This window comes from Crocuta crocuta, unplaced genomic scaffold (assembly GCF_008692635.1).
Source record: "Crocuta crocuta isolate KB4526 unplaced genomic scaffold, BGI_CrCroc_1.0 scaffold139, whole genome shotgun sequence".
Classification (NCBI taxonomy): Eukaryota; Metazoa; Chordata; class Mammalia; order Carnivora; family Hyaenidae; genus Crocuta; species Crocuta crocuta.
The window spans coordinates 10,692,757-10,709,834 of NW_027533258.1; the positions used below are offsets into that span (position 1 = coordinate 10,692,757).

General features: G+C 63.4%; 2 protein-coding genes across 7 annotated transcripts in view; one reads left to right on the forward strand and one right to left on the reverse strand.

The window, feature by feature from the left end:
• Positions 1-1,182, reverse strand: part of INCA1 (inhibitor of CDK, cyclin A1 interacting protein 1) — a 6,362-nt gene extending 5,180 nt beyond the window's left edge. For all 6 annotated transcript variants that reach the window (XM_077746644.1, XM_077746642.1, XM_077746640.1 and 3 more), the window contains exon 1: positions 1,098-1,182. In XM_077746644.1, coding sequence (XP_077602770.1) covers positions 1,098-1,180 — 83 coding nt within the window. In that variant the 5' untranslated portion in view covers positions 1,181-1,182. The remainder of the gene's footprint in view (positions 1-1,097) is intronic.
• Positions 1,183-2,877: 1,695 nt separating this feature from the next.
• The window catches only part of KIF1C (kinesin family member 1C), a 16,714-nt gene continuing 2,513 nt past the window's right edge, over positions 2,878-17,078 (forward strand). Inside the window, 19 exon segments of the mRNA XM_077746817.1 lie at positions 2,878-2,997; positions 3,224-3,356; positions 3,716-3,792; positions 4,174-4,353; positions 4,748-4,813; positions 5,199-5,377; positions 5,460-5,571; positions 5,686-5,763; positions 5,898-5,963; positions 6,043-6,118; positions 6,476-6,554; positions 6,697-6,842; positions 7,745-7,914; positions 8,080-8,159; positions 8,254-8,329; positions 12,379-12,476; positions 13,262-13,356; positions 16,386-16,469; positions 16,777-16,974. Coding sequence (XP_077602943.1) covers positions 3,251-3,356; positions 3,716-3,792; positions 4,174-4,353; positions 4,748-4,813; positions 5,199-5,377; positions 5,460-5,571; positions 5,686-5,763; positions 5,898-5,963; positions 6,043-6,118; positions 6,476-6,554; positions 6,697-6,842; positions 7,745-7,914; positions 8,080-8,159; positions 8,254-8,329; positions 12,379-12,476; positions 13,262-13,356; positions 16,386-16,469; positions 16,777-16,974 — 1,966 coding nt within the window. The 5' untranslated portion in view covers positions 2,878-2,997; positions 3,224-3,250.

The following is a 17,078-nucleotide window of genomic DNA, read 5'->3' on the forward strand; positions in this document are numbered from 1 at the left end:
CCCAGGCTATTATCAGGCTGGTTGCTTCTCAGGTTTCAGGTATCAATTCAAACAATTCAAACCTTCCCACAATCACCCTATCTAAACTCATGTCTCCAAGACACTCTATTTCCCATTATATCCTATTCCTATTTTATTTTTTTCACGATACTTATCACTAATTAAAATTATATTTCTGTATAGACGTTGTGTCTCCTCGCTCCAGAACATAAGCTCTGTGATCTTTCTAGTTGCTGAGTCCCTGATGCTTCATACATGCTGAGTTCAAAAAAAACTTTTCTGGGGCGCCTGGGTGGCTCAGTGGGTTAATCCTCTGGCTTCGGCTCAGGTCATGATCTCACGGTTGGTGGGTTCGAGCCCTCCATCGGGCTCTGTGCTGACAGCTCAGAGCCTGGAGCCTGCTTTGGATTCTGTGTCTCCTCTCTCTGCCTCTCCTCCACTCATGCTCTTTCTCAAAAATAAATATTAAAAATTAAAAAACGTGGGGCGCCTGGGTGGCTTAGTCGGTTAAGCGTCCGACTCTCGCTTAGGTCATGATCTCACGGTTCGTGGGTTCGAGCCCCGCATCGGGCTCTGTGCTGACTGCCAGCTCAGAGCCTGGAGCCTGTTTCAGTCTGTGCCTCCCTCTCTCTCTGACCCTCCCCTGCTCACGCTGTCTCTCTCTCTCTCCTAGAAATAAATAAAAAAAAACATTAAAAAAAATTAAAAAATGTTTTCTAAAAGGGGGTACCGGGGAGGCTCAGTCGGTTAAGCATCCGACATCGGCTCAGGTCATGATCTCATGGTTTGTGAGTTCGAGTCCTGTGTCAGGATCTGTACTGACAGCTCAGAGCCTAGGGTCGGCTTCTGCTTCCGTCTCTCTCTCTCTCTGCCCCTCCCATGATCATCCTCTGTCTCTCTCTCTTGCTCTTAAAAATAACGATTAAAAAGATTAAAAAGAAAACACCAAAAACCACTTGTTGAACAAGTTGATGAACCCTTGATCCCGCGTGGCCAGCCTCGGGGCCTCCTTGGTTCCTTATTATCCACTGCTCTCCCGGGAAGAAGCCGCCAGCCACCTTCCTCCATGCCCACCCCACTGGGTGGGGAGGACTCACTTGGCAAAGGGGATGAGGTTGTCTCCATCGTCCTCTACCTGGTCGGCTGGACTGGACTGGGCAGCCGGACCGAGTCTCCTCATTGGTGCTGGGAGGATAAAGGAAAGCGAGTCATTCCCTCACGCAACAGGGACGAGACTAGCCGGAGATGCAGAGACGGCGAAGGGGCCGCGTGGATCCGGAAAAAGGAGGTTATTCCTGAGGTCTGGACAGGTCAACCAGCTGCACGCACACACATACACACACGCACACACGCGGGGAGCGCAGGGAACGTGGGTGTGGTCAGGGACGAAGGACCACAGAGCTGGGGCGCCGGCGTCTGGGGGTCTGGGCCGGGGCAGTGAGGGAACTGAGTGGCGGGAGGCAATCAGGTACGAGGGGGTCCGCGGACGCCACGTGGGGGCAGGGCCGTCGAGTGGCGCACTTGGGGCGACCACAGGTAGAGAAGGCGGGGCAGGCAAGGCTGCCTCACGAGGCCGGAGAGCCTGCAGGGGTGTGAGCGGGGCATCCGGGGCGAGCTCAGGGGGTCTAAGCGGTGCAGCGGACCGAGGGGAAGCCCAGAGTTGGGGGGGGTAGGGATGGGGGAGGGGCTNCCCGTCCCTGCTGGGCTCAGGGTCTGGGGGGTCAGGGCTGCGTTTCCTGAGACGGCCTCTGTGATTTGAGCTACTCCCTTCCTGTCCTGGGGCAGACCGGCCCTCTCCCCCGTTCCCATGCCCTGCCCAGGAAGGGCTGCGGGAGGTGAGGCCCAGCAGGACCGGGGTCTGGGCCCCAGCATCCCGGCCTGGCTTCACAGCCCTCCGCCCTCCTGTCCGGGGGCGTGGGCTGCTCAGCCTCTCCTCCCAGGGTGTGAGCACTAGGTCACCCACATTCCTGGGCTGCAGCCTGGCACCTTCCCCAGGGCGGTGGACGCCATGGCGCTAGCCCCAGACTGGGGCCGCGACCTGGCTGCTTCCTCTAGGGGGAGACCCCAGCCCTTCCTCCTCCCCGAGTACGCTTGCAGGTATTTCACAGGGATCCCCCCAATGAAGAGCCCAGGGGGGTGGCGTGATGGGTACAGGATGACCCCACCCTCCCCTGCCCATTGTCCTGGATCCTGCGGAGGAAGTGCTGGGGGGCTGGGCGAGGGGTTTGGGGCACCCAGGGCTGCCCGCGGAGCCCAGTCCTGGGTTCTACCTCCAGCGCTTGGACTTTGCCCGGCGGCAGTTCCTGCCTGGGTGGAGGTTGAGGGCCGTAGGTGGGAGCCGGCTTCTACTTCTTGGCTGACCCTGTGGGGGAATTTCAGGGCAGGTTTTATATCTGGGGGTTTCCTGCTTGTCTTTTCTGGATTCCCACTCCGTGCTGCTACCCCACAGCTCCCATCCCTGTCTCACGTTTGTTTGCTCTCTTCTGTGACTCCTGTCATTTCTCTCGTAGCGTGACCTGAATCTGGCCTCCTCTCTCCTGTCTTTCCTTTTCTTGGTGTCTTTGATTTTTGTGCCATTCCCCTGCCTCTCTTCCTGCCACCTCCAGTGTCTCTGCCTGTGCGTCTGTCTCTCCGAACCGCCCTCTGTCCAGCCTGTGTCTCTCTCTCTTCCCCGTCTGGACACTCGGTACACTTGTGACTGACGAGGAATAAAAATATCACGGTCCCTGCCCTTGGATTCACATTGCATTCAGCCACTCGGGCGGGACAGCGTCCTTACCTTTCCTAACGTGACCCCCTGCCCTGTGGCCGTGGAGCCCCGGACACACCTCTGGAGCCACAGGGGTCGCTCCTAACCACTCTTCCCCCACAACCAGGCTTTCCCCCGCAGCCCCAGCTGGTGTGGCCAGGCCCCAAGTGTAGGATGGGGCTTCCCCCACGAGGGCCGGTGGGCGCCAGAGCTGATACAGCCCCCCTGGTCTGGGGCCGGGACACCAGGTAACTCTGGGATGACGGCCCGGGTCCCTGTGAGCTGGGAAGTGGCAGAGGAGAGGGGCAGGAACACCTTCGGGAGTCCCTGGGGACAGTGACGTTGGGGAGGAGGCCCAGAGGTCCTCTGGGAGCTGGGGACGCAGTGGAGAGGCTGGTTCCTGGGAGAAGAGGGGAGGCAGATGTCTGGGGCCCCCCAGCGGCTCTGACCACCTCTTCCCTCTCTGTCCTCCAGCTGAGGACGGCGAGAGTATCTGGAACTATGGCTGGCGCCTCAGTGAAAGTGGCCGTGAGGGTTCGGCCCTTCAACGCCCGTGAGACCAGCCAGGATGCCAAGTGTGTGGTCAGCATGCAGGGCACCACCACCTGTGAGTGCGTCCCCGGGGTCTGGCCGGGCACAGGCAGGGCAGGCGGGCCCACTGTGCGGGCCAGTCCCGCTGGGCCGAACCAGGAGCAGGTGCTGGGCAGAAGGGCGGGGGCGGGGCGGGGGCAGGCTGGCCTTTCCCTGCGACCAGTCCCTGGGAGGGGGAATGTTGGCCTGGAGCCTCCCATTGCCCAATCGGGAGCCTGCCGGTGGGGGGCGGGTCCTGGGAAGCCAAAATTAGCCTCAGTGCCTGGAGGGGGTGGGGAGTATTAAAGGAGAGAGATGAAGTAGGACAGAGGTGGGGAGTGGGCAGAAGTTGGGTACCTGACCTTGGCCTTCCTCTTTTTCTGTCTGCCGCCTCAGCCATCATCAACCCCAAACAGAGCAAGGATGCCCCGAAAAGCTTCACCTTTGACTACTCGTACTGGTCACACACTTCGGTGAGGCCGTCGGCGCGGGGGAAGAGCTAAGCAAAGAGGGACAGGGTTTAGGTCCTGGGGAGAGGGTGCTGCTGGGAAATAAGACCTCCGTGTCCCGGGTTGGGACTGGCTTGGGAGCACAGGACCCCGGGTGAGGGTGAGTAGGACCCCTAGGTTGTGACTGGGACCAGGATGGGGGAGGGCGAGTCCCCGGGGATAACGGGGTCTGGCAGGAGCCCGCGTGGGGTCTCTCAGAGGTGGCCAGGACCCTGGATGGGGTTTGCTGGGGGCACGTAGGACCTGGGGGCAATCATCAGAGAGGAGCAAGACTCTTGGGACCTAGTCTCCGCAGACAAGGTCACCTAAGGCCCCTGCTGCCCTTCTCGCCCCCATCCCACCCAGGCTGAGGACCCGCAGTTTGCGTCTCAGCAGCAGGTGTATCGCGACATCGGAGAGGAGATGCTGCTCCATGCCTTCGAGGGCTACAACGTGTGCATCTTCGCCTACGGGCAGACCGGGGCCGGCAAGTCCTACACCATGATGGGGCGGCAGGAGCCAGGCCAGCAGGGCATCGTGCCCCAGGTGTGCGGGGGAGGGGCGGGAGGGCACAAGTGGTGTCTCGAGGTCACTGACCAGCGTAGGTGCCCCACGGACACATGGGCTGTGGGCAGAGCGGTGACGGTGACGGTGGAAACGGCCGGCTGTGGATAACTAGAAGTGGGCCGTCGTTCTTCCCGACCATGCAGCCCGGGGGCCTTGTCATGGGTTGTGACGTTAGGACATCTGTGTTGGCTGCCTGGCCCCCTGAATACTAGTTTGTGACCCCGGGCAAGCGTAAGCCTCCCTGAGGCTGTTTTCCCGCCTGCGAAATGGAACAGCTCCTCCCTCGGAGCTCCAGTGAGGGGTGGACAGAGTTGCTTGGGACAGGGCCTGGCGGGTGCGCCGCAAACAGCACTTTCTCCGTGTCCCCTTCCAGCTCTGCGAGGACCTCTTCTCTCGTGTTAACAAGAACCAGAGTGCTGAGCTGTCCTACTCCGTGGAGGTGAGCGTGGGCCTCGGCAGGGGCACGGGCGGGGACGGGGGGCACGGCGGCCCTGGGCTGGCGTAAGACCGAGGGCCGTATCAGGAGTCAGGCAGCACCCGGCCTGCTCTGGGCTCTCCCCCCACCCCGTTAGCCGTGGCTTTGTGACTCCACGTCCCAGCTCCTGAGCGCGTTCGCTTCTGCGCTGATAAAGACAGGCCCCTCACGGGGGTGCTGGGGCGGTGAGCCCGCGTGTGCGGAGTGCCCGGAACTCTGCCTGGGGCGTCATCCACGCCCAGGGTCCGCCAGGTTCAGTCACCCGCGCCATGTCCCTGGGACCACAGGGGGAGTTTTGTCATCGGTATCTTCGCTCCTCCCTCACCTCCTCTGCGTCTCTGCTGCTCAGGTGAGCTACATGGAGATCTACTGTGAGCGGGTACGAGACCTCCTGAACCCCAAGAGTCGGGGCTCTCTGCGGGTCCGGGAGCACCCCATCCTGGGCCCCTACGTGCAGGACCTGTCTAAGTTGGCCGTGACCTCCTATGCGGACATTGCCGACCTCATGGACTGTGGAAACAAGGCCCGGTGAGGCAGGCTGACGGAGCGGGAGGGGCCAGCGTTGGGCTGGTGAGCGGCTGCAGGCAGTGACGCCCCCGTCCCCACCCAGGACTGTGGCCGCCACCAACATGAACGAGACCAGCAGCCGCTCGCACGCCGTCTTCACCATCGTCTTCACACAGCGCTGCCACGACCAGCTCACTGGGCTAGACTCTGAGAAGGTGGGCTTTCTCCCCCCCGCGCCGCCTGTCCCAACCCCTTGCTGGGCGGCCCCCAGATCTGCCTGCTTCTGGCCCCCTGACCCCCTGCCCCCCTGCCCTTTCCTCTGACCCCAGGTCAGTAAGATCAGTTTGGTGGACCTTGCTGGCAGCGAGCGGGCCGACTCCTCGGGGGCCCGGGGCATGCGCCTGAAGGTGAGGGGGCTTAGGAGGGGAGGCTGCAGTCAGTGCGGGGGCTGCGCGTGGTGGTCCCTGGCCAGGGAGGGGCGGGGGACCTGGATGGTGTCAGGAAGGAGGGCCTCATTCCCACGCTCCTCATCCCTTCCCAGGAAGGGGCCAACATCAATAAGTCCCTGACGACGCTGGGGAAGGTGATCTCGGCCCTGGCGGATCTGGTGAGAGCTGGCGCTGGGGGAGGCGGCTCAGGGCCACGGGGCAGGGGCGCCGGCCTGACCCCTCCCCTCTATTCTCCAGCAATCGAAGAAGCGGAAGTCGGATTTTATCCCTTACAGGGACTCCGTGCTCACATGGCTGCTCAAGGAGAACTTGGGTGAGGCGCGCCCCTCTCCCCTCTGACTCTGCCCTGCCCGCCGGCCCCTCTGACACATCTGAGGAGTCCCCTCGCCGCCCCTAGAATCTNTCGTCCCCTGCCCCTGCCCCGGGAACGTCCCTGGTAGGTTTCCTGCTGCTGAGGACCCACTGAGCCGGGGCCTCACCGCAGGGCTCCCCGCGACCCCTCTGTGACCATCCAGAAGATGTCTGGGGCGTCCCCCTCTCTGACCACCACCAAGGCTAGTCCATGACTCATAGCTTCACCCTGCCTGGGACAGCGACCCCTGAGGCACTGAGGCTCCCTGACTCCAAGCCCCAGACTGATTTCTCTTGGGGCCTCCCTGTCCCTCTGCAGGTGGGAACTCCCGCACGGCCATGATCGCAGCCCTGAGCCCTGCAGATATCAATTACGAGGAGACCCTCAGCACCCTCAGGTGGGGCTCAGGCCGGTGGCTCAGGACCCTGCCTGCCAGACAGGCTGAGCAGGATTTGAGAGTCAGGAGAGGGAGGGATGCGGTGGGGGGTGGGGGCGCCCGTGTCTGGGCTGCACTCACCCCTCCCCGTCCCTCTCCCCAGGTACGCTGACCGCACCAAGCAGATCCGCTGCAACGCCGTCATCAACGAGGACCCCAATGCCCGGCTGATCCGCGAGCTGCAGGAGGAGGTGGCCCGGCTGCGGGAGCTGCTCCTGGCTCAGGGGCTGTCCGCCTCCGCCCTGGGAGGTAGGGCTCCAGGGGAGGGTGGCTCACGGTCACCCCTCAGCCCGCTCCATCACTTAGTGGCCTTCACCAGGGCCCGAGGCCAGAGAGGTCCCTGGCCACGAAGCTCTGTGTGCGTAGTGGCATGGAAACGGGCATGGAGGGCGACGAAGGGGGACGTTCTGCCTTCAGACCTTTCAGAGCCAGGAGGGACTGATTTCTCAGGGGTGGCTCAGGGATGTGAGGGGCCCGGAGAGGCTGCCGGGGCCGCTGAGGCGAGGGTGTAGGGGCTGAAGCCGGCGCCGAGTGTGGTTCAAGTGGGGAAGGGTCAGGATGGGCCGCGGGGGCACCGCCCCTGACCACCCTTCTTACGGAACGTGGGGCGGAGCTGGCTGTGAGTCGCGGCCCGGTGTCTATGGCATAACGCCCAGCCTCGCTCCTGCCCGCTGGTGTTCTCGATGGAGGCTGCGTGATCCGTGCTCCACTGCCTGTCCCGGGACCATCCTGCAGCAGACAGCGGGGGGCTGGGGGCACAGTAAGGACGGGGTGTCTGTTCCTGGTACGAGAAGAGTCAGACAGGGTTCCCGTTCCGCCTCCGAACGGTAGCGTTGCAGGAGCGAGTGCCGTACAGACAGGCTGTCTCCTGGAAGGCAGACCTGGGCATGAGGGCGCACGCAGCGGGGTGCGGGGCGCGGCCACAGCTGACCCTCTGACCGTCAGGTCACCACAGTGCAGTACCCCTGGGGGGGCAGTAAGGAGAGGCCGGGTACCCGTTTGTCACTGCGGCCGTAGGAGAGCTCCCTGCTTGGAGGAGGTTGACCAGATGACGTCCACGGTGCTCTCAGGCGGGTCCTGTGCGGGGCCGCCTCCCGCCTCTGCTCCATTCCGTCGCGTCTTAGCCTCCTTTCTCCTCCGTCTCCCTCCAGGCCTGAAGGTGGACGAGGGGAGCTCTGGAGGCGCTCTGCCGGCCGTGTCACCCCCTCCTGCCCCCGCGTCCCCCTCGCGCTCCCCAGCGCACAATGGGCAACTGGAACCATCCTTCTCCCCCCACACCGAGCCCCAGATCGGGCCCGAGGAGGCCATGGAGCGGCTGCAGGTGGGAGGCCGGGCTGCAGGGTTGGCAGGGGAGGCTCGCGGCTGCTGCGGGTCTAGTTCTCCAGAGCCGGAGCCGAGGGGGAAGACGGGGTCCCAGGGATAGTGTGGTCCCGTGGCGGGTCCTTGTCCCAGACGGCCCCGCCTCACACCTGTCCCCTGCCCGCAGGAGACAGAGAAGATCATAGCCGAGCTGAACGAGACCTGGGAGGAGAAGCTGCGGAAGACAGAAGCCCTGAGGATGGAGAGGTGGGAGCGGCGGGCTGGCAGCTGGCGCAGGGGGGCGGGGGGGCAGGTCCGCAGGGAAGGGGTTCGCGTTCACGCCCCCGTGTCTTGGCTACAGAGAAGCGCTGCTGGCTGAGATGGGGGTGGCCGTCCGGGAGGACGGCGGGACCGTGGGCGTCTTTTCTCCTAAGAAGGTGAGTGAGGGATCCGCTGAGGGGGCCCTGGAGACCCCGGGAGCCCAGGGGGTTGGGAGGGCCCGGGGTGAGCCCCAGCTCTGATCCCTGAGTCTGTTCCCCGTCGTCTCTGTCCCCACGCCCGCCACCTCCTCTGTGTTGTCCGGCCTCCGTGCGACAGCCTGAGGCGAGCCTTGTTAGGTGGCTGTGGGCTCCAGGGGCCGTGGAAGGACACCAGCGTCCCTGCCCCTCGGGGGTTCAAGAGCTGTTTGGAATCTGTGTGTCAACAAACTAGACGCACCGGGCATGTGAATTCGCACGGGACTGTTTCTGGGTTCACAGGCTGGTCTCAGCAGTGACCCAGGATCAGGGGAGGCGGTGGGAGGTTGGAGGTGGGCTGGGGTGGCAATGACCTCCCATCCCGTGCACGTGGCCTGCTGAGATGCCCCGCGAGCAGGTCACGGGAACAGGGAGCTGCGGGGGCCGCAGGGAGGAGCCCAGGGCAGGCAGCGAACCGCGGGACCCTGGCTGTGAACATGGCAGGGGTGTGAGGGTGCGTCAGCGCAGGGGGAGGCGCAGGACGGGGGTGGCGGAGGGGCCGGGTGGGCGTTGGGCTGAGCAGCACGGTGAGTGCTGGCCGCGCAGGGCACACGAGTGTCTGTCACGCCCAGTGTGTGGCGGGTGCTTGAGAGGAAGGAGGGAAGCAGGGGGCGGCTGGGCTCGGCTGGAGGAGGCGGGAGAGGCGTTCGGTCCTCACCGGGCAGCACCGGCCAGGGCCTGGCCAGTGTGGGTGGACGCAGGCTGCAGGCCAGCGGGACGCCTGTGCCCGTGCGTCCAGGAGAGGGCGTCGTGGAGGCCGTTCGAGCAGAGTGGGGACTTTGGCCCTGCCCGGGAGCCAGCCTCACGTGTCGGGGCCGTGGTACAAAGCTCACGGGCTCAGGCTCCGGTCAGGTGCGCTATGCTCACAGCCGCCTGAGAGCGGGTCTGGGTCATTGGAAGGAGGCACCTTCTGATCCAGAGGATCAGAGCCGTCCAGGAGACCCAGCAAGCAGGGATGCAGGGAGAGGAAGGGGGTTGGCCCGGCCCGGCCTGAGGCCCATCCCGGGAGCCAGAGAGCCGTGGCAGCGATGGGGGCCTGTTCAGGGCTGGGCACTCGGGTCTCTCTGTTGCCTGCCTTTGGGCCACGGGGCCATGGGCGGCTCCCTGCGTGGCTTACAGCCACATGGGGCTGCTGTGTGCCTGGGGGTTCCGTCACAGGGGCGGCGTTAGCAGGAAGGCGGGGGGCCATTTCTTTTCTGGAGGGCCTCTCGCTGCGTGGGGATGCCACCTACCAAGGCCCGGGGACCAGCGGACGGGGTCTTGTTTTCAGTTCTTGTAAGGGGAACACACATGTCAGGCCTCCCCGGGCCTCCGTTTCTCATGTGTCACAGACACGCGTACCGGCGTGTGTCACAACCGTGCACTGTGCACACATACAGCCCCGCTCTGGGGCAGCCATGGTCCCGTGCCTGATGCTCCTCGTGCTAGAGTGTGTCCGTGCTCTGTGTGTCCTTTTTCACGGTGCCAGAATGTTCGCGTGGATGTGGAATCGTTTATTTAACCAGCTTCCTACTGACGGGCATTCATGCCGTTTCCCGTCCTTTGACGCCATAAGCAGTGTTTCGGCGTGTGGCCTTACGGAAGGTTTTTCGTTTCCAGGATAAAGTCCTAGGGGTGAGGATTTGGAGTCCGGAGAACCGTATGGGATTTCGATGTATTTCTTTGAGTGCTCCCCAGAGATGATAACCGTGCTCCCCAGAGCAGCGGCAGGACGTCCCGAGTTCCCTCACCCTCGTCAGCTTTTTGGTCTTTGCTGCTCTCCCTGGAGGAAAAGGGGCCAGGGTAGATCTCGGTCCCAGTCGCTCAAGGTGGAGAGGCTGCACACGTCCTCACGTGAAAAGCCGTGCATATTTCAAAAGGAAGGGCTGCTCGATCTCCGGAAGACAGGTTTGGTGAGGGCGGCTCCCACCTGAGGGTGCCCCCACCTGGGGTGCTCCCGTGGGGATCGGGTCTTCCGGGAGAAGTTGGTTTGTCCCTGAGAGGCCTTAGAGCCCGAGGGAAGGCCCCTTGTTCTGGGCTCCCACCTCCAGGCACGGGGACTTCTCCAATCAGTGATTTTCAAACTGAGCTCGGAGCTTCCTTCAGGGGTGCGGAGGGGGTGGGCAGGAGCAGACTCCGGCCCCCCCCCAGCCTCGGCCCAGCATCTCCCTGGGTATCTGCTTGGCATATTAGGCTGCCAGGTACGGTTTCGGGGGAACAAAGGCTTCCAGGGCTGCACAAAGACTGAAAAGCGCTGCCCTAAATCGTGTCCCCTCTCCCAAGGGACGGGTCGCTTTCTGCTGCCAGAGCCCATCGGTGGTTGTCATTCCCAGAGCAGGCCTGACGCCGCAGTGGGGAGGGTGTGGGGGTCCCTGGGGACGGGAGGAGGGCTGCGGCTGTGAGGGTCGGGTGCCCGGGTGGGGCGCACATATGGACACACGTCGTATCCACCGTGGACATCGTGGGGCTCCGTGCAGGGGGCTCGGAGAACCATGGCCCTTTGCCCTTAGCCCTGTGCTTTCCTGCCTCAGGGCTTTCGTCCCGACCCCTCCTTTCACCCGAAACGCTCTTCCTTCCTCCCTCCTCCTCCTCCTCGTGCTCAGGGAAGAGCTCCTTCTCGCAAGCCGCTCCCTGACGGTGGCGCTCAGCTCCCTGGGGACAGAGGAGCCAATGAATGAGTGAGCTAAGGAGGGCCCAGAAGGGTCAGAGAGCACCTCAGGGCATCCATTTCGCTGTCGCAGGTGACTCTGAAGGGTCCTACTGACTACAGCCGCGGGCTTGTCCTCCAGTGCCCAGCACTCCACCAGGGTCTTGTCTGTAGAAAGTACGCGGTAGATCCTTCTGGAACCGGAGCATCTTACGTTGTGGCAGGAGGCTTAAGAAGCTTCGTGGAGGAAGCAGGCTTTTGAGATCGACCTTGCGGGGCAGGAAGTGGATGACTTTGACGGGTGGGGTGGGGGTGGGGCCAGGAGCAGCCCTGTTCCCGGCGAGGGAACCTGAGAGCTGCCCACGAGGGCGGCCAGGGATGCAGGGGCCCTGCTTCTGGAAGGGTGTGTGGATAAATGTGCTGGGGCGCAGACGACACCCAGGGGACCAGCATAAAATCAGGTGGCCATGGGCTGCCCACCAGGGGGCCTGAGTGGTGGGGTGAGGGCTGGAAGCTGGAGACCTGCGCAGAAGGCAGACCTGGGGCCGGGGGACAAAGGAGGGCAGCAGGTGAGAGCCGTCCCCAGGCCGGGAGGGGGTGGGGGGCCCAGGCGAGCTCTCCTGGCTGCCCAGGTACAGCCTGTGGAGGGCGGGGGTGTCAGCGGAGAGACGCCGCCCAGAGAAGGTGTTTCTGGGGAAGCGGCCACAGGACCCCCACTCAGGTGAGGCAGGCGTCTGCTGTAAGAACCTGCTGTGCTGGCTCCACCCGCTTTGGAGTCGAGCTGACGCTTTCCGCTCTTTGGTTGTAAGAGTCACCCCTGTTCCTAAGACACAAGCTAGAAGGCCGGTGGGGAGTCCAGCCCCCCACGCTGTGCCCGCTTGTGCTCTCCGGAAGGGGCAGGATGCGTTTTGAAGGAACAAATGAGGGGCGCCTGGGGGGCTCAGTCGGTCGAGCACCCGACTCCGGCTCAGGTCATGATCTCACCGTCCGTGGGTTCAAGTCCACATGGGCTCTGTGCTGACAGCTCCAAGCCTGCAGCTGCTTCAGATCCTTGTGTGTGTCTCTCTCTGCTCCTCCCCCACTCATGCTGTATTTCTGTCTCTATAATAAATAAACGTTAAAAAAAATTGAAAAAAATAAAAAATGAGGCAGGGACAGGCAGGGCGTGTAGGGAATGTAGAGGCGGGGCAGGTGGATCCCCAGGTTTCTGTGGGGGAATGGATGGGTGGGCTGTGGGAGGTGGGAGAGGACACGGTGGCCACTTCCCTGGGCCCCTCTGTGTATGGAGAGGCGGCTCCCACCGGGCTGCGGCGTCCTGTATGCGGGGGTCGGGCGGCTGGGGGAGCTCCCCGCGTAGGGGCACAGTNCCCACCTGGTGAACCTGAATGAAGACCCCCTGATGTCCGAGTGTTTGCTCTACCACATCAAAGATGGCGTCACCAGGTAGCATTTGCCCCGCAGTCTGGGGTAGCCTCTTTTCCGGGCTGTGGCTGTAGACAGACGGCCTCGCTGGTGACTCCCTCCCCTGCTCACCTTCCTGGAGATGCCCCAGGTCTCAGGACAGATGCCTGCCTTGCCCTCGGGGCTCCCTGCTGCGCTGTGAGGCTGTGAGCCGGCTGCCCAGGGGCCGTGCCCTCCCCCGCCAGCCTTGCTTGTGGGGCTGGGTCCCGATTCCTGGGGCCGAAGAGTGGGGGAGGGGGAGCTCAGACTGCCACCTTCTCAGCCTTGGCACCCCCTCGTGTGACGCTGCCTTCCAGGGGGTGGGAGGTGTAGCTTCCTGTGGAGCAGTCCCCACTTGGCAGGGCCTCTGCGGGCTGCTCTGACGAAGCCCTGCGGCTCGGGGGCTCAGAGGCCACCTCCTGGAGGGGGAGGGGGGAGGGTGCCCCCTCTCCCAACACAGCCATTTGTGGCTGATGATTGTGGGTCTGAAGTGACGGGTGGGGGGCCCATGCTCAGGGTGCCCGCTGCGCTCCCGGCTCCCTTTTCCCTTGCGTGGGACACGTGGGTAGGACCCGGGCTTTGGCGTTGGGCAGGCCCCAAGCTGGAGTCCCAGCTTCCCCACGGCCAGGGTGTGTGACCTTGGGCGGGTTGCTTTACCTTTCTGAGCCTCAGCTTCCTCCTCCGGGAACCGGGAATGACTGCTTGGCTCACCGAGTTGGGCGAGCTTGCGCCCCGAGGGACGTGGTGGGTGTGGTACGTGCCCACAGTGCCGGCCGTTGCGTCCCCAGGGTCGGCCAGGTGGACGTGGACATCAAGCTGACCGGGCAGTTCATCCGGGAGCAACACTGTGCGTTCCGGAGCGTCCCGCAGCCGGACGGGGAAGGTAACGGCTGGGGGGCGGGAGCCCAGTGGCCACCAAGTGCGGAGGCCTGGGTTGGGTCCCCACGCTGGGGCTGTGGCCGCGTAAGAGGGGACGTGTCCCTGTCTCCAGAGCGGCTTTGAGCTCGGGCTCAGCAGCGGGGGAGCATCCCGGACCCCGCCGGGTGCACCCACCTGGGAATGAGGTCTGCTGCGGCGGGCGAGGGGCGGCGGGGTCGCCACGGCAGACGCAGGACACTCAGGCATGCGGGGGGGCGGCGAGGTTCCGGTGAGGACGATCTTGCTTCATCCCTGGTGGTGTAGCCTCAGCAGGACCCTGGTGGTTTCCTATGGAAAGCCGCATCCGTCTCCGTGGGGCCCTGACTTTCTGTCCTGCTTCTATCCAACTGTGGCTGCAGAGGTTTCCGGGAGTTCATTGGCCCGTGTGCCCCTCTGGTCCCAAACTTCCATAGACTTTTAGCCCTAACTTGGCTGCAGCAGTAAAAGCTTTGAGGAATCACGAGAGCTAAGGGTTCACCGTTTTATCTGGTCTAGTCTTTATATACATACTTTTAACGTTTTATTTTAGTTTTAGAGAGAGACAGAGAGTAAGCAGAGGAGGGGCAGAGAGAGGGAGACACAGAATTGGAAGCAGGGTCCAAGCTCTGAGCTGTCAGCACAGAGCCTGACGCAGGACTCGAACCCACAACCCAAAAATCATGACCTGAGCCAAAATCAGACGCTCAACTGACTGAGCCCCCCAGGCGCCCCTGTTCCAGTCATTTTTTTAAAAAGGAATCATGTGGGTGCACGTAGGCCCGAGTGAGGTTGAGCCCCGGGACTCGTGTAGGCAGGCGGCACTCGAGCAGGGAGCACCCAAGCGCTCCTTCCCCGGGAGCCTGGCGCGGGTCCGCTGTGCCTCGGGGTCTGCAGCAGGGCTGGGAGATGGGCGTGCGCCGTCAGCACGCTTTTTAAGTAAGAAGAGACTGCTGTGTGGCTTACAGCTCAGGTCTGACACCTGCGTGCTGGGCTGCGCTCTGGTCCAGGGTCAGCAGGTTCTGGTCTCATTCAAGTCCCTGGTGGCAAGCAGATGCTTCCAGCATTGCGAGCTGCAGGCTGTCGAGCCAGTTCAGCCCAGTGACTTATGGCCGAGTTCCTGTTCTGCCGTCACCTCAAGCCACGTGCTAGGTCCTGACCGAACCATGCAAGGCCTGCGGAGCGAGCCTACCCTCGGGGGCTCAGAGCACGTTTGGGGAGGTGACGGGCAGGCACGGAATGGTTACGTAGCGGTGAAGGCCGCCGACGATGCCGGGCCCCAAAGGGTGGGGCCTCTGAAGGTTCGGTCTCATCCGGTCTCTGCTCTTACGGCAGACTTGAGGCTTGAATGGGCCGGCTGGGCGGAGTGGGTGCCACAGCCAGAGCTGTGGACACAGAGAATGGTTGTTACTGACCATCTGGCTCGTGTGTTGCATTTTCTCACGCAGCTCACAAGTGCGAGGCTCTCAGGTGTTAGGGGATCTGCCCAAGGCCAGGCAGCTAGCTGCTGGCGGAACCGGGTTGGAGTAGCGCGTGGGGGCCCCAGGGCCGTGCTCTGAGCCCCAGCTCCGTACAGGTGGCCGTGCGTCCAGGGGAAGGCTGGCCCGGCCCGGCTGGAGCAAGTCCTCTCTTTGCCCAGCCCAGCCCGCTTCCCTCCGTAATGCCCGTCTCTCCGACTTTAGATTCTCTGCTCACTGACTTCTTGTCTGTCTTACTCGATGGAAGTGAGCTTTTTGAGAGCAGGGATTTGTCTTGTTTTTAATGTTTATGTACTTATTTCGAGAGAGAACATGCACGCTCATGAGGGAGAGAGAGAATAATCCCAGGCAGGCTGGGTCACAAACCGTGACATCCTGATCTGAGCCGAGATCAAGAGTTCCATGCTTGGCTGATTGAACCACCCAGGCGCTCAGGGATTTGGGCCTTTATCTCCAGTGTATTTCCAAGACCCCAAATAGCGCCAGGCATATAGTGGGGTGCAGAGTATTTACGGAATGAATGAATGAACTTGAGGCATGCTGGGAAGGGGCGCGGAGAGACCGCACTGTTGCAGCCGGCGCCCCCTCTCTGCCACGCCCTTCTCTTGTCCGTCATTTGAGATGATGGACTTGAGGCTGCGTCTCTTCCGCTCAGAAGGCACCGCTTTCCCGCCGTCACTCCCTCCCCTCCTCCGCCCCGGAGCTGGGTCCCCTGCCTGCTTGCTTCTCCCGCGGGCGTCAGGAGCCCCACTGCCTGAGGCCACTGTTCCTTCTGCCTCCCTTATCCCTTAGCCTAAGTGAGAACTCAGCTCCACGTAGCACTTTGTCCTTTTATCCTTCAACCATCCGCAAGGAAGGACATCATTCGCTTTATAGAAGCGGCAGGCGATTCGCTCAGCGTCCCTTAGCAAAGGCGTTACAGAGCCTTCGGGACACCAGGGTCCCCTTTGTGCCAGTGAGGCCCGAGTCCTCGAGGGTGGGGGCTGCTCGCGCTCCGTGTCCCAGCGAGCAGCCGGCCCCGTGCTTTGTACGGGGGACCGAGGGGCAGCCTGACACCGTTAGCGTCCGGTCGGCTCGGCCTTGCTGCGCGGACACTGCGAAGGGTAGTCAGGTGGCAGTTTGCGAAGCGCATCAGAGGCTGCGGGCGGGGCCGGCGGGCTCCAGGCTGGGCCAGGACAGTTCGTGGGAAAGGAAGGAGCGGACACCAGGGAGGCAGAGGTGAAGGCCTGCTGACCCTGGGCGCAAGGGACGGAGCCCTCTGAGAGTCCCTGCTTTGCCGAGCCGCTGCTGGGGAGGGTGGAGGGGGCGCCGCGGGGCTTCTCCAGAGGCTTCTGCAACGGCAGTGGGGCTCTAATCCTCCTTCTGCTCTTCCTTTCCTGTGCTGCCTGCCGCCAGAGGGGCCGTGGCACCCCGACAGGTACTGGGGGGCGGGCCTGGGGGCGCGTGCATGTCTTTTGGGGGGACTGCACGATGGGAGTCTGTGAGCAGCACGCCCTCCCCCAAGGGCTAACGGCCCCTCCTCCTCTCGCCCTCTGCTCAGTGGTGGTCACCCTGGAGCCTTGTGAAGGAGCCGAGACCTACGTCAACGGGAGGCAGGTGACCGAGCCCCTGGTGCTGAAGTCAGGTAGAGGCCGTGCGCTCCGGGCAGGCGGGGCCGAGAGGGTGCGGGGCAGGGGTTGAACCCCGGGGCTGGGAAGTGATGCCGAGGGACCCCGTTCTCAGTTTCTCCTGGGCCCCAACGAAACAGGAAGAGTGCGCCACGCTCCCGGGCCCCCTGGGGCTGTCAGGGCGGGATCAGCAGGGGGTCTCGCTGCCCTCAGGCTGGGGTGCTGGGGGTGGCAGGCTGGGGGCCGGGTGTGAAGGCTCCCAGGCTTGCGGGCCGGCCCACAGGTGTGGGGCGCGAGCCCACCTTTCTCTGCTCCCGTGTCCAGGGAATAGGATCGTGATGGGCAAGAACCACGTGTTCCGCTTCAACCACCCGGAGCAGGCACGGCTGGAGCGGGAGCGGGGGCTGCCCCCGCCCCCCGGCCCGCCCTCCGAGCCCGTGGACTGGAACTTCGCCCAGAAGGAGCTGTTGGAGCAGCAGGGCATCGACATCAAGCTGGAGATGGAGAAGAGGTGCGGGCGGGGTGCTCTCCCGACTGTCCCCTGCTCCCGTTGTCGGGCACCCCCCTGCGGTGGCTCTAGAACCTCATATCCTCCCCCCCATCAACCCCCCCCACCCCACCCCCTG